This window comes from Danio rerio, chromosome 16 (assembly GCF_052040795.2).
Source record: "Danio rerio strain M-AB ecotype USA chromosome 16, GRCz13ab, whole genome shotgun sequence".
NCBI lineage: Eukaryota > Metazoa > Chordata > Actinopteri > Cypriniformes > Danionidae > Danio > Danio rerio.
The window spans coordinates 31330218-31356468 of record NC_141036.1 but is presented as its reverse complement, the minus strand read 5'-3'; the positions used below and the strand labels follow the sequence as shown (position 1 = coordinate 31356468).

Below are 26251 nucleotides of genomic sequence, written 5' to 3'. Positions count from 1 at the left end.
GCATAACAGTTCTGTCCAAAGTCACAGCTCCTCCAAACATGATGAACATACACAGCAAAGCCTTTAAACTGAGGCATGGTGAGAGACGCTGCTGGGGGAAACCATACAGTGTTAATTCAGGATATTGGGTCTTAGGTCCACATACGATTTGCATGTTGCTGTTCCCTTTATTTCTTCGTAAGTTTGCATAGAACATGCTGCTGACTGACACGTGATGAGCAAGATGTGCAGAGATATGCAAATACACACATTCACAGGCACGCAACAGGCCTTCCAAAAAAGAATGTAGATATAAATATATACATATTTCTTTTAATCTATAAAGTTCTTATAACTTCTCTTCTAGGTTTCAAATAAAATACTACAAATAATTATTAATGTATTATTTATATATTATATTATTTATATAACATTTCGTCTTACTTCTTTCAAAATAGCAATGTAATAATAATAATTTAAAAAAATGTAATTGTAAATAGCAAAAATACCATTATTTATTAAACTTTCAGGAATAAAGGTACAAAACCTGTCACTGGAGTGGTCACTGGTTGTGTGACTCTTCGCTAATTAATGGGGAGGAAGTTGAACAGGTGAGTTCGATTCTCTTTTGATAAACACTAAGACAATGTTTTTTAAAAGGCTCAGCAGCAGTTATTAATATTAAGAAGGACATTTTGATTGTCGTATATGAATATGTCTTTACTTTTAACATTGTAGCCTGGTTTAACTCAATCTCTGTTAAAAGCAATAGTAAAATTTTAATGTTAGTAAACATAGTGAGTAAAATAATTGGTGAGAGACAGACACTCTCACTCATTTATTTATAGCAGCAACAAAAAGAAAAACCTGCACTATTGTGAAAGACTCTTCCCATCCTTTACATGGTTCCTGGTGTGCGTGTCTATATTTGAAATAACAAACTTTTTGAGCAGATGATAATAAAGTGCGTGTGATTATTAAAGCATCCTTCTGGCATTCTTTCAGAATCGGACAAACGAGAGAGTGAAGCGCAAAAAAACAAAAGAGTAAACGATTCTTTCAGCACACTAAACCTAAAGTCATGTTTAACTATTATCATCACCTTTTGGACTATTATGAAGTCAAAATGACGGAATTACTCTCTAACAGAGGTTACATGTGCTGGTTAAGATTAAAGATAGAGGAGAGGCTTGCACTGATTGGGCTATATGTTGCGTGCTGTTTTTGAACCAAAATACGGACTAAATGTCTGCTGTGTATGTTTTCTGTAATTGGTAACATATCAGAGACTGTAAGGGTCTGTATGTGTTCATATATGTTGCATTTATTTATTTTATATAATTGCAGATGTTATGGTAGGCTATCATTGATCTGCAGTTATAATTAAATGATGTTGATAGAAAGGTTAGTAATGAACATTTATACACAAGTATTTATGTGTATAAAGCATCTGTTTCGTGAGAAGGGCTTCTCATATGATATGTAAACGACCCGTATAGCTTTTCTTCAAGAAAGATTTTCTCAAGCGAGAATGACGTTAACTAAAACTTTCTGCAATACAGTCATAAAAGATGACCTGTGCCGACCCATACCGTACCGTACTGTAGCAGTCAGTGGAAACGGTCCACAAGTTACTTCCATCTAGACGTTATGAAGTCCCTTTAGCAAAAAAGGCTAAGTACTAAAAGACATTTATTCCCACTGCTATTGTTATTTAAATAGGATTTTTTACATGGGATTTTTAAAAATAATTGTGTAAGTGTATTATGTTTTGTTGTTGAGTCTAAAGACAATTTTCTAACCCCTATGTAATAGACAGTAAAGTTTATTTAATTGAATTGAATTGGAAGTTTAATTTTTTGTTCCACCCCAGAGACAGGTTTTGTAGCTTTACAAGAGAGTGTATACTTAAGCCTTTAAATTGCACTTTAAGCGTAAGTAAAATATCACGTACTGATATAAATGTATAGACAAAAGAATTTAGTTATTAAAACTATTATAGAATGTCAGTGCCAATGCTGTAGTGGTTAGTGCGTCACCACATCCACTCCGGTGCTCAAAGTGACCCAATTGCCGCCTTGAGGTCCTACTGTATGTCGATCCTTCCCCTCTCTCTGCTCCCCACACCCTCCCGTCAACATTCTCTACTGTCCTGTCCATTAAAGGTGAAAACCCCCCAAAATAATTATATAAAAAAAAAACAGTCACACTTTACAATAAGGTTCATTAGTTAATGTTAATAAATGCATTTACTAACATGAACAAACAATGAACAATACATTTACTACTGTATTTGTTCATGCTAGTTAACGTTAGTTAATGAAAATACAGTTGTTCATTGTTATTTCATGTTAACTCATGGTGCATTAACTAATGTTAACAAGCATGGATGGACTTGGATGTTAATAATGCATTAGTAAATGTTCAATTATGATTAATAAATGCTGTACATGTGTTGTTCATGATTAGTTCATGTTAGTAAATGCATTAACTAATAAACCTTATTGTAAAGTGTTACCAAAAAAAAAAAAACATTTTAAAAAGAAAGTGTTGAAAAAAAAGCTCCATTAAGCACTTTGAGAAATATCTTTTAAGAATAAAAAAATTCTAATAATATAGGGCAAAAATGTTGCCCTCAACTGAATATACACACATACATACAGAAGGACACTTTCAACAAGTACCGAAAACACTAACTTTAACATTGCTGCTTAATCCACTTGTTTAAACTGACACTAAAAACTGCACTTTGATAGGTATAAATTTCAAAAGAACAGCATTTCCATCATACAAATCATTTGAAAAAAATCTATTCATTTTCAAAAATACAGAGGGTGAAATCCAACGCCACGTAATAATAAAACTCATTAGACACCAATAATCCAGGCGTTTTTATCAGGCCTGCAGTTAGTTCCCTCCGGTGACCCAGTGATTTATCAGTGCTCCAGACACCGCCAGGATGCATATGCAAACGATTTAGTTCATTAAACACACTTGACGTAATGCCTGACGCACGGCTGTATGAGAGAGTGTGTGAATATTACGTCTGCTTCATAGACGTGCTCCTGCTTTGCTTGGCTCAGAGACCCCGAGTGACATTATTGTCACGGTGGAAGAGTTTCCATGGTCGCGCCTTGAAAGACAGAACGACCAGGGACTTATTAAAACCGTAAATATTTAAGGCAAGGTCTTTGGAAAGTGTGCGTGTCCAGTGCAGAAGGACAAACGGCGCATTATTTAGTGCAGTGGGAACTGAGGCAGAGCTGTTAGAGGACTGATATCTCACAGAACAAAAGAAGCGTCGCAAATTCACACAAACATAAACGTCCTTTGCTTCGCTTTTTCTCAAGGACGAATGTGACATCTTCTCCACACATCTTTCTTTTTCTCAGTCTCACCTCGGTGGACTTCATATTGTGAAGCATAACAGAAATAGAGGTATATTAGCGAGTGTGAAAAATACACATTCGCTCGCTATGCACACACTGTAATCTGACCTCTACAATACAAACATTAGCAGCTAATATTTGATGTGGTGAATCCCAGCAGGGTAACAGGAGTTTAAAAAAGACTTAAGAGTGAATGACTATGACATTAACACTGGAAATACAGAGGCAGTCATTTTGACCACTTTTAATTTCATACCTTTGTTAAAAGAAAACCCATATAACTAGAGTACCTTGACTTGTTCTTCAAGGTCCCGTGAAAATAAAAAATAAAAATGTTGATGTTAGTTTCAGTCAGTTCATTTTAAGCTTATCTATTAGTGTGCTCCAAAACAGTGACACAATTCTGTTCAGAAGGTAAAAAAAACAATTGTAAACATGTAAAGCTTGCAGTTTCTCACTTGCACCTAAATTAATCAACGGTTACTACAACTACATTTCCTCATCAAATCTTGACCAATTAAAACATCTCTAGCATCTGACATGTCCCGCCCATTTTAAGATGCTTTTCATTTGATGCGCTTGACCTCAGCTGTTCTCATTGGCAGAGCTGTAATACAACTAAATGCTATTGGCTGTTTTTAAAATGGGGAAGAGTTGTCCCACACTCTCTACATTTTTTAGTTGAGATTACATCAAACATTGAATACAAAATGTAAATTTTAAAGCACCTGACAGGACATTTAATGTGTGTTCTGTATATTTCATTCTAACATTGTTATTTCATTCAAATTACTAAACAAAAAAGAGTTCTGTATATTTCCATCTTGAATGGCTGTAAAGGTCAAAGTGACAGCACCCATTTCAGCGCCCGCTACTTTTTCCTTGTGCCTAGCAACTTTCTGCTAGCAAACACATACTTGATAGCAAAAACAAGTTCACTGCAAATGTGTCTATCAAACTTTCAAAAACAACATGTTCACTACGTTGAAAAAACTTTGCTCTCCCGATGCAGAACTTGTACAATTCTAAATAAAAATAATTATCAGTTTTTTGGTACTGACGACATTTCATTTTAAAGTTTAAAACCCTCAATAGAAGCTTCGAACATAAATGTGATGTGACAAAAATTGTATGCCTTATATGACAGGTGTCAAACTATAGCTTTGTCTTTAGTTCCAACCTTAATTTTAACCCTGTGTTGAAGCAGGCTGGAACTAAACTCTGCAGGGCTACGGCCCTCTAGGAATTGAGTTTGACACCCCTGTTGTATACAAACGCTCAGAATGGTGTAGTTCCACTTCTATTAATTCCAGTGTTTAATAATTCTGCATAGCGGATGGTCCAGTGTCTTAAGTGAAGGAGTTTAATTAAAAAACTAATTTCACAAAGTAGTGCTAATTTTTTTATTGAATCTATATTTGTATTTCGAATCTATAATAAATCCACTGCAGTAGGCATGGGCCGGTATAAGATTCTGAAGGTATGATAACCTTGGATAAAAATATCCCCGTTCCACGATATCACGGCATTGTGCTCACTGTTCTAAAATATATTATTTTTTCAAAATCTGGGTAAAAAGCAAAACTTTTCCCCCTTTGAAAACAACATTTTATTTCTTGAAAGAATTTTGGAGCAGTAAACAGGTCAGGCTAAATAACTCAAATGAATCAATAACTTCTGCAGTCTTCATTAGTTTCAAAAACACAGATTTCTTTTACAATTTAAAATGGCATCTTTGCATATCTTTTCTGCTTGAGACACCGTTGTCCTAAAAAGCTAAAAAAAGAAAAAACTGTAAATAAAAAATCTTACACATACCTTAGGAACAGTATCACAGAAAATGTTGGCAGTTTTAAAACCTTGACTTTTCCAAACCACGGTATACCTTAAAAACGGTTATTGTCCAATGCCTACACGGCAGACTTTGTAGGTCAATACTTGTAAAATGATTTTGATTATAAAAGAAAACAAGTTTTGCACTTGGAACACTACGATAGTGTAATTGTAAAAATATAGGCCAAATATAGGGTTAAGTTTTAAATCTAAAAACGGGAATACATTTACTGACCTTAAAATCATATTTAGAAAAACAGAACTGCCCACTGCACAGCTCAGAAAAACCACAAATATATTTATTCATGCTAATCTGTTATTGTGCCATTTCCTACTTCAGACAAGCTACAAGTAAAAATGTCCTTTACTGTATACTTTGCTCAGTTTCTCACTTCCTGTCTAAATTGGTGACCAGAAAGGCACACACGACTGACAGAATGTCTCGCTTTTACATTTAATTTTATATTGACAGCATGTCATGTTTTATGGTCTCTTTCTCTATATATTAGTTACATTAGACAAATTCTCTGCAAGACTGCCATGAAAATACAAACTTTCCATACTAACATTGCAGGCATTTATTTAGTATTTAAGTCACTTTACTAACGTTCTGATGTGAAAGAAGCAATCTAAAAAATTGAGAGGAAGTTTCCAAGCATCTTACAGTCAGTGTATGTTAAAGTAACCTGACCAAATGCTGCTTCATGCACATTTACATAACTACAGATGGTTAAAAAATACATAGACACCACATCCTGTTTCGAAAGGAAGAGTTCAGCACTTTTATTCTCCCCTCAAGCCTTTGGTTCAACAATGTTTTGCGTTTACAAGTAGCACATGCTCTTAGTTATAAAAGTTAGAAGATCACATTCTTGTCAAGGTGAAAGTTGTGGATTTGCTGATGTATGCATGTGTGTGCGTGACGTTAGGTCACGACTGTGACTCTGTAATTGACACACTCTTATCTTTTAATTGAAAATGTTGATTCTATTGGCTTGCTTCAAACACAACTGAGAAAAAATATCTCTCCGGTAATTAATCGGAGGGGCAGAAAATAAACACATTTCACGGATCAATGTTTACATTTCTCTCCCTGCCACACAGACATTTCACTCAGCAAAGAGCACACACATACACAGCTGCATTTCAAAATGTTCATATACCCAGTGACAAGCATGACATTTGTCTCTAGTAAACCAAACACTTTGAAAAGGAAGCAATCAAACACAAGCAGACACTCACCCCTCGAGCCGGACGTCCGGTAATGATCGGTTGAGCGCAATCATCTCGCTGGCCATCAGGTTAAACTGGTTTATCTTAAACATCTCCTTCATCTTCTCCTGCTGGTCTTTAGCGATGACCACTGGTTTGCCCATCTCACCGGGGCCGTCATGAGGCCTCTGAACCACGGCTGAAACACAAACACACACAGGTTTAAGATCGTTTCCTTAGCTTTTGACTGAAGTATGGGCGTTCCTCCAATTATGGCTACTTTGGGCCCCGAGGACTGTCAGAAAATAAACTCAGCACAATCTCACTCATGTATTTATTCTGTCTAACAGTAGATAAATTCACATCATAATATGAGAATTTTGTTATTCTGTATCTCTTTTTTTAACCACAACAGCACAGTGGTACAAAAATGTTGCATTCCGTGAAATGCCAAAACACTTGTATTGTTATTCTCTCTGAAAATTAAGTACACTGTGAAAAAATGCAGGGTTCAACACAATTCCTGCATGTTGTCCCAACACAAATCAATTAAGTTAACTTAACCATCTTAACAAAATTTAAGTGAATAAAACATAAAACGATTAGATTGTTCAGAACAAAACTTAAGAATTCAATGTTGGTTCAACTCATATTGAATAAGTAGCTTGAACAGGCAGAGAAAAGAAATTGTTTGAGTGTAGATGTTGTGAACTTTACTGACTAGACTCTTTTTGAAATAGGAGACCAGTTAATAGCCTGTAATTTTGGTTAGGGGAGAATACAATACAATACAATACAATAATGCAATACAGACCTTTATTGTCAGTCTTGCATCTCAAAATGTTATTGCATGTTAGCATGATAAATACTTATCAGACAAAGACACACACACACACACACACACACACACACACACACACACACACACACACAATATCCTTTTACACAAGCCAAATTACTGTTTTTAAATTCACTTTATTAAAACTTCGGACTCTAAATCGACGGTTAGACTTTACTGGTATAAATTCATGATTCAACACATGACTAGGGTTTGAAATGATGTTGCTTGCCAGCCTTGTGAGGTTCTTGTAATATGAACGGCTATATCATTTTTCAGGAGGCTTTCCTACTAACTTTGAACAAATTTTAATCATCAACTTTGTTTTTAGACTCACGGACAGACTCATATACCACACAGAATTACAATACTGCAGAACACTTATAAGTACAGACATACAGTAAAAAAAAAGTTCAAGAATCTTTTCTGATGCTCCAAAAGATCTAAAACAACACACAAAAAAGATTCCTTGTTTTATCTTGTTACACACACTATCAATATGATATTTCCATGAAACCTTGTTGTCAATTATTACACCCAAATACTTATATTTGTCTACCATTTCATATAACTACAGGGATTGTAGATACATCAGAAAATTTTACAACATGATTTTCTCTGTTTTTTCTAGGTTTGTCACAGAAGCATTTTTATCACATCACTCCAGATTACAGATTATTCACACCTTGCTGGTGCAATCCCGTAACTTAGTTTAAACTTTAGTTTTATCCATGAAACTGTTTTACAGAATTACTGTATAGACAACTATTTTAGTCAGTTTTAACAGTTTTAATATTATTTATATTTTAAATGAATTAAGATGATTTAGCACAATGAGCCAAAGAATAGATAATTAATAATCATATTTTAATGCTCATCATTCAATTTCTTTTTTTTTCTCAATGAAAAACCACATCATTAAAATTTCGACTGGAAGAATACAGAAGAATATGAAACATTTTAAAAAATATATATGGGCCAAGACACATCAGTGTCGTGAAAAAATTGAAATCATTTAATCATCAAGAACATAAATTCAAACATAAAAATTCAGAACATAAATATTGGTAATAAAATCTGAGTGGTTTCTATCCTAAGAGCATTTATAATAGCTACTTTATTTCCTTTTTATATACATAAAAAAATTAATTAATTAATTAATTAATAAATAAGTAAATAAATAGATAGGTAAAATAACAAATTTAAAACAATTCTTTTACTTGTGAATCACCCCCTGGAACATACTCCCATGTATGCATCTTGTGTTGACAGGAGAGCAGATGTTCTCGGTTTAAAGACTCAAATAAAGGGCTCAAATAAAGACTAAAATAAGGGCTGAATGACTGGAGTTACATGGACTTCTTCAGAGATTTTTTTACTACCCTTCTGCTTCTTAAAAGTCATGGGACAGAGAACTCTGAACTTTCTGGATTGGAACAACGTGAGAGAAAGTAAATGACAATTTATTTGTAGGATTTTTTATGATAATTTATATAGCATTTGTTTCAAAACCTGACACAATAGCCGCATTTTTACTGACGGGTCAGTGCGAGCCAGGGCTTTAATCGGGCCAGGCTGGGCCAATCACCCGGGAAGTTAAGCAGTGAGGCTGAAATAATGTCACGTTTCCACTGTCTGGCTAGTAGCTCGCAGCGCGTCACGGAAACCCCGCCCCCAGAACGTCCCCCGAATCAAAACGTCAAACAACTCGCCCACTTCAGCGGGAATCAGGGAGATAAAGCACATCATCACATCATCACGAAACCATTCAAATAAAGACAACCGAAACAAACAAATGACCCGTTACTGTTCAGCATTACATTATATGTCTATACGCACAGGCCTGTGTGTTCTCATTCATCATATTCATTTACTCACCGACCGACTGTTGGCATCAAAATCGAGTGGTCTTGCCACGAACGGAGAGACCCATCGCACCAATCCATAATATAAAACCACAAAAATTCTTTGTAAATAAAGACAGAAATGAGAAAATGTATTTTATAACATCCTCGTTTAGATAGACGCCGTCAAACATTCAGCCCAAATACTCCGGAGAGACATGGAACATAATTTGTGCCCTATAGGCTATATGACACTTAATAGGTGATCCCCCTTTATTTAAGGATATTTAAGGAAAGTGTTAAGTAATTCAGCACATAAGAGCAAGTAATAAAATATAGCTTATATTTCGTTGCGCTCAGCAGCTTACACTAATAAAGCTCTACTTGTATTTAAGAAAAAAAGATAGCCTAGCCTAGAGAAAAAAAGATAGCCTAGTTTCTGCTTTCACTCACTTGCTCTGTTTGCATGATTTGATTAATATCATCGTATCCAAATACTTAATAAATAATACTTCAAACCTTCTCTGGTGTTATTCATTCATTCATTTTCCTGTCGGCTTAGTCCCTTTATTAATCTGGGGTCGCCACAGCTGAATGAACTGCCAACTTATCCAGGAAGTTTGGTATAAGATTTGTACCATAACAATCGGCCTGCTTGAGAACAAACTCTGGAGTGGCTCACTCAATCCGACCAAACGGACCAGGCTTATGTATAACGCAGAGGTCAAATGGATGGTTAGGATAAAAACGAATAAACTTTTACCATGGAAAAAAGATGTATTATTTTCATGTGTAGCAACATTGTGTTATGTTATTATGGCAATTCATAATCTAGCAATGTTAACAGCCTGACAGTTTTCAGCCAATGTGATATTTAAAACTAAATATAGATTAGATTGGGACACCTGTCTGTGTCACTTTTCTGACTGTGTGAGAAGTACATCTGGGTAAGCTACTTGAAATGATAGGAGTTTATTAGCTTATGTGCAGTTTGTTGAAGACCCCTGGTATGATGAATTACATAAACTGCATGAAAACAACTGTTTTTGTATGAGTAATGACCCTCAGAATGAATCACGAGTTAACCTGGAGTAAGGACAAAGTGAAAACCCTGAAAATTGGTTGGAAAATCATAATCCAAAAGACTTATTTGAAAAAATGCAAAAATACCAATAAATCATTCATTCTTGTTCAAAATTATGAAGTAAAATCACAACAGCTACAAGTAAAGTCACAACAAGCACAGGAAGCTGCTGTTTATCTCTTCTGACGACTATGAACCAAACCCCAAAGTGGGCTTTAACCAATGAGATATACAATGGTGGGCAGAGTGAATCATTGTGAGACAGTTAAAGTGAATGTGTCAAGACCTCAAAACATTTTGACACCTAGTGGTCATATATTTAAGTACTGCCCTAACAAAGAAGTTCTATTTAAGTACTGCCTTTTAACAAAGAAGTGCAAATTGATAAATAGGAGGAATAGTGTTGATAGTGACGGCAATGCTATCATCTTGAGTTCAAATCCAGGGTGAACCTATTTTATTAATTTTAAATGTGTGCTTTTTACCAATAGTAACTGGATTCAGCCTTTATGATGCAAGCTGGGACTGCATCACTCAGCGATGCAATGCCAGACACAATGCACTCAATGGAGTGAGTGACGTCACTGTAATGGGTAGGGTTAGGGGTGGGGTTTGGTGAACGCATTAAAAAACATTGAATGCAGCTCAGATTGCACTACACCAGGCCTGCATCCAGACCCCTCTTCTTTTTTACTGCTTCATGTGCTGTAACATCTGTCTGACATCTGAGTTAACTTTGTTTGTGAATAAATATGTTATTAGGGTCATGAAAAATTAACATAAATAAAACATATCACACCATGATGTCTGCCCTTTTGTACATATAGCTTTGTTTAAAGGGGACCTTTTATGTCCCTTTTTACAAGATGTAAGATAAACCTCTGGTGTCCCTAGAGTGTTTATGTGAAATCTCAGCTCAAAATACCACACAAAAAATGTTTTATAACTCTTTTAAACTGCTCCTGTGAGGCTTTGAGCCAGATTTTGCCATTATAGTGACGCATCTTAAATTTAAATGAAATTGAGCAAATGAAATTGAGCAATTTTCAAAAGAGGGCAGAGCTACAAACGCCTATACAGTATGTCAGCCTAGTGTCAGATTCAAAAAAGGACTAACATTATCTGTGTGAAAAACTGAAAATGTCAAAAGAAGCATCTAGGCATGGGATGATAACCGTTTTCAAGGTATACCGCGGTTTGGAAAAGTCAAGGTTTTAAAACCACCAACATTTTCTGCTATACTGTTCCTAAGGTATGTGTAAGATATTTTTATTGATGTTTTTTGTTTTGCTGTTGTTGTTGTTTTTAGGACAACAGTATCTATAGCAGAAAGTATGTCCAAATATGCCATTTTAAATTGTAAATAAATCTGTTAATAGATTTAAAGACACTAATAAAGACAGCAGAAGTCAATGATTCATTTGAATAATGAAAACATCCATACACACTCATTTATACAAATACACTACAGACCATTTAGCTTACCCAACTCACTTATACCATATGTCTTTGGACTGTGGGGGACAATCAGAACACCTGGATTTTAAATGTTTCTTAAGATAAAATACATTGGGCTTTATTTTGACGATCTAGGCGCAAAGTCCAAAGTGCAGAGTGCGAAAGCATTAAGGGCGAATCAGAATCCACTTTTGCTATTTTAAGAACAGAAAAATTAGCTCTGCGCTGTGGCGCATGGTCTAACAGGGTTAAGCTTATTCTCTTAATGAGTTATAGGTGTGTTTTGAGAATAAACCAATCAGAGTCTCATCTCCCATTCCCTTTCAGAGCCAGTTCCACAGACTCTGTAAGTGGAAAAACTGAACGCTTCACTAGTGAGAAAACAGTTAAACGAACCATCTGCAGCGCGAGAATGAGAGAATGAGTTGCCTCATTCTTTACTTTTACTCTCACTCTCTTCTTTGAATAAGGAAAAGTGTTGTACGCACAGACATCTATTAACCTACATACTGTAATTAATTTTTGTTTGTTGAGCGCAAAGATTTGTGTCAAAACTATTTCTAAATTCAGTTCTAATTTCCAGCAAACAAATAAATGAACAGTAATAACTAAGTGTAGTCAAAAAAGCTGAGTTATATCCAAATACATATTTATTTATATACATATATAAATTATGTATATACATATAAGGCACAATGCGCCTTAACTCACCTCCTTTTTTTGACCAAGACAACTTAAAATAATATATTTTGGAGGAGTAATCACAATACCGTAAAACCGTGATATTTTTATCCAAGGTTATCATGCAGTCAGAATCTTAAACCGGCCCATGCCTAGAAGTGTCCCAGAATAAGGCAGTCTATGGAGACTTCGGTGTTCATTTGTGCATCTAAAACTCTACATTAAATAATCCTCTTAGTCGTTGACATTATATTCAGCAGATGAAAGCTCTAATAGCGGACGACTGCTTCTCAATCAGGGCTGTTTATGCCAATGAGGAAAAGATTGCCACTAATGGGCAGAACCTTCTCCCTCTGATAACACGAACAACAGAGTAATGTCAATCAAAGTGTTTCCTGCAGTTTGCTTTTATCAATTGTGATAATAAAAAATAGTTAATACATTAGACTTAACATTAGAATTAATACATTTTTTACCATTAGATGCTATATTCAAACACTGTTGCCACAAAATTTTGTTAAACCCCCTAATAAAAGTGATTTTTGCATAAAAGGTCCTTTTTAAAGAATTACTTTTGGCATTTATGCCTTATTTTTGACAGCACAGTATATTGACATAAGCAAAGTTTGAGAAAAAAAGAGAGAATCAGGAAAGTTCCATATGCCAGGATTCAAACTCAGGATGCACTATGTCCGCCCGCTAGGTTATGTGCAAACACTGTGATTGTATGGTTTTTTCCTGACCCTGTCAATCATAAGCCAATTTGGCTGGTTTTCCACATTTCGAAACGGTTGTGAAATGCCATGATGCTTAGAATCACTTTAGTTAGTCACATGACATGGGTGTTTCGGATCAAAATTTGGAGTCGTTCAAAGTCAGTGTCAGCCACTCCAAGGAATAAGAGCTTTGCATGTGACAAAGTGAAGCAAACCAACAAAAAACTGTAAATATTGTACATTTTTAATCACTGTTTTGCAACAAAGCAAACAATCCCCAGGTGTGAAAATGCCTTAGAGGCCAACCCGATTGAACAGCACAATTATACGATGCAATGCTGTTCTTGAATGAAAACAAGAGATACATACGGAGCTATTCACAACAGGCACGATCTATTGACCAGCGTGTGAATGTTAATTTTCATCATCCTGCAATAAAGTGAACACACAATTACATTTAAGCTTTGATACACACCCCCGGAGCTGCAGCATTTTCACAAAAGCACAGAAAGCTGTTTTGAAAACGAGAATAGATGCTGAAGAAAAGTATTTACAAAAAGAATGAACGATGAGTGTTTGTAACTTTGGTGTCTGAGAACAGACAAGGTTCTGTTAAAGTCAACAAAAATGTCAGAATTGCAGTGAAAACGTGACTCAACGGTAAGTTTAATAATTTATTAAAGAGCCCCTATTATGCTAATATAGGTCATGTTTTTTGTTTTAGGGGCTGATATGATATGCATGCAAGGTCTAAAAAACTTTCATTGTCCTATAATATCCATTTATTTTTACCTAATTATTCCAACGACCCCCATATGATTTGTTCAGTGATTCAATTGTTCCCAAATTGTTCTCCTTAGCGCGATACTACTCTGCCCTGTCTGTTGTGATTGGTTGACTGTTCAGCGTGGGACAGAGAGAAATGCCCACCATATCTTATCAACATTATTGAAGTAATCATAGTGCAGAGTATAAGTGTGTTCCCACTTCTGTGTGCAGGAATTCATAAAGCAATGCAGTTAAACACCAGCAGATTGCTCTATTTTTAAGCATAAGTAAAAACAGTGACACACATTCAGTATTAATCCACACAGTAGCAAAAGCTAAACTATTTTGAAACTTGACCAAACGGCAGTGAATCGCAAGCTCGCAAACGCATTTAAATTGGTAAACAAAGCGCCATATGCTGCGTTTTCAACGTGGTTTCAGACGGGATATGAGAATATAAAGAGTTAACCAGATACAGTATAAGCGGTTACAAGTAACAAAACACAATTAATACATTTTTGCAAGCTAGAGAATACAAGGAGGCAACCATTTTAATTACACTTGTAAAGTTCCTGTAAAGCTCTGAAAAAGTCCCATACATCAATAGTCTTTTCTGATCCTTCCTTTAATAAACGATAAATCCCCCTTCGAAACGATGAATCCCCGTTGTAAGCAGGCTGTGACTCTTCACAGCCTCATCTTTGGATAGGCTAGGATAGGCTACCGCAGCAATTCATTCGAACCACTATGAGTCAACTCTTTTATAGATGAATCCATAATTTTAAACACAGTGCACTTTCAGATTTAAGCCTTGGATATCTCACTTCACCTAGAGCTGTGTTTAATGCTACATTTAAAAAAAACTCATAATAGGGGGCTCTTTAAAATCGTAAGCGTGACAGATAGTTTGTTTCTAGTGCAGCACCAAACTTTATCTTAATTTTCTGTTTTATATTAACCAGAAGAAGAGGTCCAAGTGGAAAAAAGGAAAAAGGGAGCGGCAAATGTAAAAAATAAAGACAATATTAATATGCTAGAAAAAAAAAGACCAGGATTAGTGTCCAAATAGACAGACCTCTAAAAATGCATTTTTATGCTGAGCAATACCTCTCGCATAGGCATGCATTTGACTTAGTTTTGTGTGAAAGAAGCATTTATTGTGATTTGCTTCATTTTACAGTGCTTTCAGTGTGACAGGGCCCTGAAAGTTTGAGAAAATATTTAAACAAGGGCATTTGAGGTGTCCAAAATTATATAGCATCTTTTTTAACATAAGTAAATATTTAGTCTGTTATTTTTATCTGTGGGATCAAATATGAGTCTGAGACTGGAAAAAATCCCATTTACAGTACATGTGGATACTAGCATCTGGCCTAGATGTCCTTGTGCATGTGCATTATTGTTTATTGCGCCGTACTGTGTGTGCTATGTGTTTTTGTGGATTTTATGTGGGTAGATAAGCACTGAGCTTTGATCATTAATAACTCAAAAAGCATGCTTTGGTGAGATTAAGGTCAGATTTGCAACAGTGTGAGAGATTACATCTGCTCTAAGAGGCAAACTGCCTGTTTTTAAGCTCGGTGTGCGTGTGTCCGCCTTGTGTGTTTGTATGGCTAAATCGCGTGTGTGTAGAGTGGGCAGGATTTAGCTGTTCGGACTGAGCGCATTACAAGGCAACTTTGTCCTGTTTCCATGCTCAGCAAAATCCAGTGACTTTTCTGAGGGATTCTGGGGGCAAAAATCGTATAATCATCACTACAGCCACACACATGGGCAGCAGAAAATGTGATTTATTAATGTGGTGAGAGGATTATTTTAGGGTTATTGTTTTATGAGATGATGGTCAAAGTAAAGCAGCTCTTCAGTGACCACACAGGGGACAGTTTGTACTAAATTAAAGCGTTGTGAGAGGATGTGAATTACTACTTCATACTTTCTTGATGGATTTTCTTTATTTCCCTCTATATTGACATTATTCTGCAATGCGGAAGTGCGCTTGTTTTTTTCGATTGTTAGTACTTCCGATTCAGCTGCCGATATGGAAGAAATGAACGACAAAAATTGGTCAAACAACTTGCTCTACAACCAAGTGTGTTCATGACTATACTTAACTGTGCCATATACTGCACTGGTTTAATAAGTTAAATTGTTCTCTGATATCCACATAGTAGGTTTATGGCTTTGGTAGGTTCAAAAAATCTCCAGAAATGGTTTTATATGCTCATTTATTACTCCATAAAATTCCCATAGACTCAGAAGGTCAATGATTGACCATATATGGTTCGTGTTGTGATTATTAATGAGCTCCGCTCTGATGTACCACTCTTACAGACACACAAACACACAGAGGATGAGTTACGCTGAATAAAGACCAATATAAACCTAATCACATTAACGTTAAAGGGCACCTATGGTAAAAAATCTACTTTTCAAGCTGTTTGGACAGACATGTGTGTAGGTATAGTGTATAGACCGTCATATTGGGGTGATATAAACACACCCAGTCCTTATTTTTATTTAACCACATAAAAACGGTGGACCAATTGGAGCAGTTTTCAGAGCGACTGCAACTTGAGGTAGCAGTGCGGTCCCCTCGCCCACCAATATTGATTGACAGGTGCATATCACCATATCCTAAGTTTGTTGTTTCACGTCTGCCATTTTCAGCGTGTGAGTCAAAGCGATATCACTAAAGGAACACCCTTGCTCTATTTTTAGATGTAATGCTCATTGGGCTCAACATAAGATCAATATTCTCCACATGATCGCTCTAATCGGAATTATTGTTTGTAACTTTAGGTAGGTTTGCAAACATATGTACGTTTCATTCCATCTACCTTAAACTTCAGCCGTTTGCATTTCTCGCGGTCACAGAAGCTCCCTGTGATCCTAACTAGTAGCGCGTTGCCTCATTTGCGCGTCTCTCCATTGGAAACAAAATAACGAACTTGCCTGCAGGTCGCACACCAGAAGCACTGCTCTGCGCCACGCAGGGCCATGGATTTTAGAATTCTAAACATAGGTTTCTATCAGGTTACACACAACGGTGCTTCAAGTCGGCGGCTGTTCACAGCACCCTGCCATGATTCGAGACACTTTGAGATTCTGCCACGCCACAGAGCTATATTTGAATAGTTTCATTTTAAATAACATCCAAATGTGCGTGTCTGGTGTGCCGTGTCTCGGCTACGAGCGGCGCATCCGGTGCCTCAGTCAAAGTTAATTCAGTGTGTGGTTATTACGCCTGTTTCACACCGCAAGCGTCAGCGGCGCGTGAGCAGAGCGTGAGCAGCGCGTATGTCGAGCAGTAGCAGCACGCAGGCGTTTGCCTTTCACACCAGCTGCGTCTGCAGCGCGCAGCTCTTCGGCAGCTGCTGCTGAGATCAACCTATCTCTGTCTATTCTATCTAGTTACCCCTCTATATACAAATACACTTTTTAAACTTTTCATCTGTACCAAGGCCCCTCCTATGCTGTTTCATTAACCTGCAAATGTTTATTTTACAAATTTTATAGATCAAATAGTACTGTATGCTTCTAAAGCTAACTTATATGAGAATTGTCTACAGTCAGAAGACAATCGCCTGTGATATCATGTCATTTGTTTTTTGTTTATCAGGTTGCTGTAGACCTAGTTATAATCATATTTATACAATATAGTTATAATGATATTTATACATGATCAAACTAGTGTTGCTTTCTCCGCTTCAGTAATGTCCAGCGGCAGAATAACAGCTCGTAAATTCATGCTCGTGCAGATGATGAGACGGACAAAAGTAATAACTGCATGACATTCTTTTACTTATTTTCGTGTTGTCAGATTCACAGTGCAAACAGCTCCCGGTAGGAATAATTCGAGTGAACATAAAACAAAGCCGATTAAAACTTTCTTGCTCTGCTAGCTGCACAGAACACAGCGAGCTCACATCATCCAGCATGCGTGTCGCACTACACTACCCACAATACACTTCGCTATGGACTACAAATCCCGTAAATATTCCATTTCCCCTCTCCTACAACACTAGTGTGCAACTTAAGCAAAACTGATTGTAAAATAGTTTTACATTTGGTTTTGTAGTTCGGGCCTAAATAAATGTTTGTTGCCGTTTTTAATCATTTTAAGTTCATTTGAATGACTATATATAAACCATTTGACATTATTAACGTATTTATTGGGTAAAATTGTTAGTTTTTACTGTCATTCAATGTGTTTTGGTCATTCTCAATGCACTGTCACTTTAATTGAGCGTGAGCAGCGCGTCAAAAATAGACCCAGCGCCGAAACTATCGCTGCACTGCTGCTTCGGCGACGCTCACGCCTCGCTCTGACGCGCTGCTGCTGCGTGCAGTATGAAAGCTCTAATCTGTTAACATGGATGCCGAAAACACACGCGCTGCTCACGCTCTGCTCACGCGCCGCTGACGCTTGCGGTGTGAAACAGGCGTTAGTCTCATTGTACAAGCCCGGCACTTTAAACTAGCACACAGTTGGCTGTAAAACTATACAAAGACACAAATGATTTTGCGGCTGAATGCTGGTCCTCTCACTCATGTTGCTTCTCTCTGTCTGCCTGTCTCTTGCCAGACATAGAGCGTGGGGAGCTCGTGGCTCCACCCCCTTGTTACTTTTTTCGGTTTGAAACGAATTTTTAAAACCTGCGTCATGGCCATGAGATCTTAGCGTGTATTCCAGCATGTAGACTGGACGTCTGTACCTGGAAGTACCTTATTATCTATGAGTGTGCTGCATTCATTTATGAGTAAGACTTGGTTCAAACAAATCAGCGAACTCTATTGTGTATGCGGTGCAACCTCATTAATATGCATGATAGCTTTGAAGACTGTTGTTACCTGTTACAGTGTTCAGACAGCAGAGAGACGATACGTTGCGTTGCGTTGCCAAGCGGGAGAACATGAATTGTTTGGAGTTACGGGTCGTCAGTGTTGCGTTTATAATTTGCTGCAATGAAGGTTTTGTTTTCATTTTCCCTCTATGAGAGCGCAGCTGGACTCACGTGTGGATTACAGTGCACGCAACGCTCAACAGAAATACAAGTCTAAGGAAATTTTTTTTTTTTTTACCCGAGAGCTTTTCTCATCTGGAAATGGTGAAATCCGGATTTGCCGCTCTTCTCCTTTTAATAAAGACGCAGCTCCAGTTGGTGTTGATTGTCCTGTTTCTACAGATTTGGTAAGTAAGCGATCAGTGCTTTTTGTTTGTTTATTCAGAGGCAAAGTTAGTTTGTATCGTTAGCAGTACTCTTTCAGTGTTTAAAGACGAACCTTAGTCAAATGATTTCTAAGTTAATAAATTTTGCTGTACATTAATATGACTACAATATTATGGACTGAAAAATCTGCTGTAAATCCTGCTCTCCAAGTGTAAACATGTAAACACCACAATCAAACTTACCGTCGTGAGGGATTTTCGCCGCATTTTGTGACAGGAATAACACACATGACTTTCTGACTCTACCTACCGAGTGCATCTTAGTTACATAGAAATGCGGAGAGTTTTTCCTTTCATTCGCCCTGCGCTAACAAACATTGCATGAAAAATACACACTTACAGCAATTCCTCAAATTAAATATCTCATTTGTCACGAGGGGCATGAATGAAATTCCTGAATGAAAGAGCCAAATTGCAGTTAAAGTCCACCTTTTAATTAATTTGGCAAATAATTCGATTACTGATGTCCATGTAAACAAAGTCACTGTTTTTGTCTTTTTGCGTCTGTTTGTTTTGCCTCTGTGACACTCCTATTTTATGAACATTTTTACGGACCTTGCTTCTTTCCTCTCCGACGACACTTCCAGCTATATAGAGCTGGACATGCCCACTTTCCTGACTTTTTCCAAAGTAAAGGTGTAAAAAAAACCTGCTGAAACAAGGGGGTTTCATGGCCCTTTAAAGAAGGGTAAAATAAACAGGGGTAGTGCATTTTGTCAGCTTCAAATTTTAATCGGAATGAACTACCACTCTAATAAACAAATTAAATATAAAAAGTAATGAAATAAATTTTTTTTTAAATTAAGGCAGTAGTTTACTTTGATAGACATTTGAAGCTGCTACTCCCTTTTTTACATTGTTCACTAGAATAGTAGTTAATTTCGATAGATATTTGAAGCTGAAAATATGTGCTACCCCTGTTTTGGTAGTTGAAACATGACAGAATAAGCTACTGGTAGCACATTTTGAGAAGGCAGCACAGATCATCAGAACACCGGAAGTCTCAAGACAAAAAAAATTCAATGGCTCTGCCCACTAGTTCAGTACATGAAGAATAAGGTCAACACTGTTTCTGCTCTTTTCATCAGAAACACAATAAGCTTTATTTGCCAAGTGTGTAATAACACACAAGGAATTTGTTGGTTTTCAGGAGCTCAATAAACATACAGTATACACATCAACACAAGAGGAAAGAAAGGACATTTTAAAAGTTAAGATTGAGAAATGATATACAGTATATACTAGATGAGCCAATAAGTGCAATATGGACTGTTTTTATAAATATATAGTATAAAGAAAACTATTCATTTACATAATGCATGTCTTCTACTAGAAGAAAGCACAAACACTGTAACAGTATTGTTCTGTTACATAAGTTTTTTATAACAGTTTCAATTTTTACATCTATAAAAAAATCTTGATGAACTAAAAAAATCTGAAAGTGTAAATGTAACGTAAATATCATCATAATTATAACATTAAAAGTAACTTAAACAGGTCTAACAAAATATTTCATGTAGATTTACAGTAAACATGTTTAATACAAGTAATATTAACATATCTAAATTCCCAGAATTCCCTGTATGACAGATCACACTTAATAAAATATATTAACATAAATAGAAATACGTGTTAATGCCTTTTGCTGATGTTGTCAGTTTTGTACAATAAGATATTATATCATGTATTATAATTGTTCATTGCTTATGTTTATTGACATTTGTTTTCCCATGATGGTCTTTTCTATAGGCAGGTATTATTATTCACTTATAGCAAGCTACTTTAACTAGTAAGCTACAGTATTTTTTTACAACCTGTGTGGTATATTACAAAGGCAACTAGCATTTTATACTTTTTTATGTTTTTAAGTTGAATCTGAAGAACCCAGAATGTTGCTACTACATTTTTACAGTCCATTTCTGGCAGCTACTTAAATGGAAATCATAAATTCAATAGATTTTTTTACAGTGTACAGTGAGGATTTCCACTCCAGCAGCCGAGAAGTACTGCTCCAAGTTTTTCTTCCGCTCTTCTATTTTCTACATCCTCCAAGATAAGCTTCACAGCTGGAACGTGGTTATATCCCTCAGATGATATAAAGTCAATACAGCTCTAAAACTATCATATTATATTTCTATTTCTGCACTCATTTTCACCCCCACAGAAATACACAGTTCAATACCTTCCCATATTTCACAATATAACACCATCAGGCACACACTTCTAGTGAAAAGTGTGTGTGGATTTAGCTGTGTGTGTGTTAGAGATATTTAGCTACAGTACACTTTGGGAACCAAACGGTCCCCAGAGGTTAGCAAAACCTGCCAAAACCTTCTCTTGAGAACATCCAGGTACTATATGTATTTAAATTGGAGAGAGAAAAGATTTTTACTGTAAACAAAGTATTATTTACAGCCATTTCATTTTTTATTACAATAAACACAAAATAATTGTTAATATTTGGCTTAAAATAAAATTAAGATCCAGGTTTTCAGGAGATTTATGCAAGAACCGGTATTATAATAATTACATCTAAAACAATAGTATTTTCATAGGTTTTCAAAGTTGCTTTAATGATGCATGTATGATTTTAAGACTTATTAACTTGATTATATCACCACTAACAGTTTAATTAAACCATAGTTAACATATGGATAATATAGTGCAAGTTTATACACACTTTTTTAGAGCTCAATTAATCAAAAAACCAACCGATGAGCTAAATTCAATGTTTGTAAGATGTCTTTTCACAATTAAAACACTGAATGAGCAATTTTGCGAGACACAGGGTGTTCATTAATCTTCAGATTGCTTACACTGAATTTCCCATGGTATTTTTGATTTTGGTTAAATTATTACAGTTATTTTTGCAAGTATAATAATAATAACAATACAGCAGCAAGTTTAATTTGTCAGTAAAAAATGTAAAGAGATTTCAAAATGTAATGAAATGTCCTAAAACATACAGAAATAGAAGAATTTATCTATCATCAGCAAATAAACAGAAAAAAGGGGCAAGGTCACAATGCATGCTATTAACTTGGCTTATTACATGCCTATTATTAAGATAATAACTGTTCATTAGTACTTATAATGAATGATCTTATTCTGCATCCCTAAAGCCACCCAAAATCCAAAACCTAAACCCAATTTCTACCCCTTATTTATAAACAGATAATTTGTAGTTTATTAAGATACTTGGGGAACACGAGAACAAAAGTAGCGTGGGACAAAATAACCAAACTAATTTTCTCGAAGTCATGAAAAAATTTGCTTTCCAGGCTATAACAACACTTTCAGCATGCCAAATATCAGCTGATTTTGAATTTCAGTTTTTAAGCGCAGAAAGTAAATTATTGTAGCAGTTATTTTTTTCTTATTACAAGTTGTGCTTCTCTTTTCATGCATTAAAGTAATGATCAAGCTACAGGTTATTTAGTGCAGTAACACATCCTTAAGTTTGCAATCTCTGAGTTTTTCAGTTTAAAAGTAAATCAGGTTTAAATGGCAAAGTTCTTGTGAGGACGAAAGTAAAACTTTTTTACTGTGTGTCCCACTTAAATGAGCCATTCATTATTTTTCACTTCCACATTTGAGTTTTCAGTGTTTTGATTCATATGTTTTATAAATTATTGCATATTGATATATGCCAATGATAATAAAAATTTTCAAAATTGTAAAATATTGTAACATTTAGCATTGTTAGATTGCTTTTAAAACATTTGATGGAGCTGAAATCTAAAATGAAAATGCAGTTTAATATTATTTGCAAAAATAAAGGACAAAATGTGTTTGTAGTTAACATTAATAAGGTTATAGTCGGATATATTTCAAATAGGGCAGGGTGATAATTCGATATCGATAATTATCACAATATATAATTTTTCGATAAAACGATAATGACAGTTCGATAGTTGTTAGATAATATTTGCGCACTGTGTGTAACGCTGAGCAGGCATTTTTCAGCCTGCCCTTCTGGATGCCACACGCAGTACAAGTTTACATGCATACAGTGTTAGTTGCACTTGGAGGAGTGAGAAAAAAATTAGGTAAAAAAGGTGTAAACTGCGCAGACAACTCGTGTCATCCAAAAGCAGGCAACACCACAAACCTGTTTCATCATTTAAAACAATACCACCCTTATGAAGATGCTAATAAAATTACAAACCCAAACAAGTGTTGGTAAACTAGCGCAACTACCCAGCAGAGTTTCATGTTATCATTTTCGAAAGCCGTGCCTAACGAGAAAAAAAAAAACCTCGAAAAGACAGACGAAAGATATGACAGACAACACAACCTCAATCAACACCTGATGCTTGATGTATACTACAGGCTGCATTATTTAAGGGCATTTGTTACGACATTGATTTTGTTGTCAAGCTTGTTTCCTTTTTAATATAAAGATATTTGTTTTGAAAAATCTCCAATACCACTATATCCTCATCGAAGATAAGATAACCTTTATACTGTATATTTAAAGGACATAATTACTGAGGAGATATCAGATGCTCAAGACTTATTCTTCATGACAAATGCGGCAAATATATCACAGACATTTACAACAGCAGTGGATCATTAATTAAATCCTTATTTTCCATGGAGCATCATCCACCCGCAATTCATTAAACTATTTTCATGGTTTTATTTTAATTCATTAACAAAGCGCGGTTTAAGCAGCATGAGCTGGATAGTCTTTACAGGCTATTGGCAGTACTTATAATTTTCTTAGATTACCTCGGAAGAATAAACTTGGTCTAAAGAATGCGAGCTCAGAAGCTCGCTGTATGAATGGAGATGCCCCCTGCATGTCTCGCCGTAATGCACGATTTATAAAATGAGTCTGTATAGGCCCATTCGTGCCAGTCTGTCAGACAAATTTGATTAAAACATCCGCGGATATAACGGAGATATGCACATAACAGGGTTTTATGCAATCCGCAATGCGTTTCCACTGTCAAAAGGCGTACCGAACCGTACCTTACCACTTTTTCGGCACTCTTTCAAAAGGGTACCAAACACTTGAAGGGGTACCAAAAGGCGGAGCTAGATGAGCAGCTGAACGCTATTGGTTTACAGAGATACGTCATTTGTTTATGCAACAAGCCAGAATGAAAACAAAAAACCCACCAATAAAGAGCCATGGTCGATCTGGGCTCAAACAAACCTTGTCGTTGTCTTGATGAACAGCCACAAAGTTATGGAGTAGAGCAGAACCCTGTGCCTCGTAGTTTTTTATGAGCCAGTGTGAAGCGCGAGCGGTTTTGCTTACTTCCTTTTGCTTGCCGCGCGTCTATATCTGACATAACAAACTTCTACTAAGAAATGTCTGCTGTGTGTAGTTTTTCTGTAGTTGGAAAATATTGGAGACTGTAAGGGGTTGTATGAGTTCATATTTATTCATTTCTTTATTTATTTAATATAATTACAGACTTTACAGTAGTACATTTCACACTGACATTGATCTGCAGTTATGATCAAATCCTGTTCATAGAAAAGTTAGTAATAAACATTTATACAGAAGTATTGATGTGTGTAAAGCGTCTGTTTTGTAAGAAGTGCTTTTCATATAATATGTGAACGACCTGTAAAGCTTTATTGTAGATATTTCCTTGAGTGAGAATGATGCAACTTAAACTTTCTGTCATACACCATGTCCACCAAAAGGGTACCCTTGATGGTGGAAACGCAAGACTGATAAAGGTGACCCGTACCGACCCAAACCGTTCTGTACCAGTCAGTGGAAACGAGCCACAAATTCACCATACTCACCATTAAAAGGACAGTTCATCCAAAACTAAAAATTTGGTTACCATTAACTCACCGTTTACTTGTTCCAAGCTATTTTTTTTTCCCTGATCTTAATATCCAATAACTTGTAGGTAATGTCTTTGGTTGTTGAAAACAGTAAATGCTGAATTAAGATTGTTATTTTGCTTATTATTTTATTCATATTGTCAGACAGCTAAAACATTTTACAAAACGTGTTAAATCAGCTGCAGAAATTGATTTGTATGCTGAAAATCCCATAGAATTGATAGATATAAAGATTTTACATTTATCGTGATAATTATCGTTATCAACTGATTTGAAAAAAATGATTGTGATAATTTTTTTTGCCATATTGCCCAGCTCTACTTTCAAATAAACAAGATTAAACTAGTAAATCTAGCAAATATTGCAGTGTTACTTTTGACCCACCCGTGTGTTACTGTACTTTTGTCAACACAAAAGTTCGTACTGACAGGGTCAAAATAACAATGTGCAATTTATGTTTGAAGTGAAATTATTTTTAAGTTGTTCTACATTTTTTTTCTAAATACCACTGGATATTGATAGTTATCCCCACAGCAAATGATATATTTCTGTCTAAAACATTATCTTTTAAGCAACGCGGTGGCGCAGTAAGTAGTGCTGTCACCTCACAGCAAGAAGGTCGCTGGTTCGAGCCTCGGCTGGGTCAGTTGCCGTTTCTGTGTGGAGTTTGAATGTTCTCCCTGCGTTCGTGTGGTTTTCCTCCGGGTGCTCCGGTTTCCCCCACAGTCCAAAAACATGCAGTGCAGGTAAAATAGGTCTATAAACTACAATTTACAAAAATAACTAGGCCTATATTGGAAAAAAGTTATAATATTAAATAAGTTAAAAAATATTTATTTCATTAATATTCCCGGCCAGGTTTTAGAGAACTTCCAATATTTTCAAAAACACAGAACTTTCAGTTCTTGTATGTAAAAAGGTCTAAATACATGCAAGCAAGACCATTAAAATATTGGGAGCTCGATGATAGAGCAAGATTTTGTTTTGTTTCCAATCATTTAACCTAACAAATATAAAGCTTAGAACATCACTGTGCCTCTCGCAATCTGTTCTCTTGCTCATTCACTTTCGCCGCCATGATTTCCAGAGTATTTTATGTAATTTGCGGATGTCATGGTGCCACTATTAAAAGGCCTATTCTGGAGAATCGCGGAGATTCCGAGAGAGGCTATACGGTTGGATGAGACACTAGATATCGGCGATCAATCCGCTCCTGTCAAAACAGTTCAAAACACTGGACATGCAATGACTACACCTTCAACAAAGAGGGCATAACTCGCGCAAGTCTGTATAAACTGTATATTTTAGCTGCTGTGACGTGAGCACAGTGATCACTCATGCCCCCACATATAATTTACCTCTGTACATGCTGCTAATGAGTGCACATGCGGCTTCCTCTGTGTGT

At 36.0% G+C, this 26251-nt stretch overlaps 1 protein-coding gene across 6 annotated transcripts in view; it reads right to left on the bottom strand.

Annotated features, from left to right (window-relative positions):
* galnt1 (UDP-N-acetyl-alpha-D-galactosamine:polypeptide N-acetylgalactosaminyltransferase 1) overlaps positions 1–26251 on the bottom strand; it is a 230205-nt gene that overhangs the window by 94591 nt on the left and 109363 nt on the right. For all 6 annotated transcript variants that reach the window (XR_015511496.1, XR_015511495.1, XM_087287129.1 and 3 more), the window contains one exon: positions 6444–6612. Coding sequence is in view for 4 of the 6 variants with exons in the window: in XM_087287129.1 (XP_087143255.1) it covers positions 6444–6612 (169 nt within the window). In the remaining 2 variants the exon portion in view is untranslated. The remainder of the gene's footprint in view (positions 1–6443; positions 6613–26251) is intronic.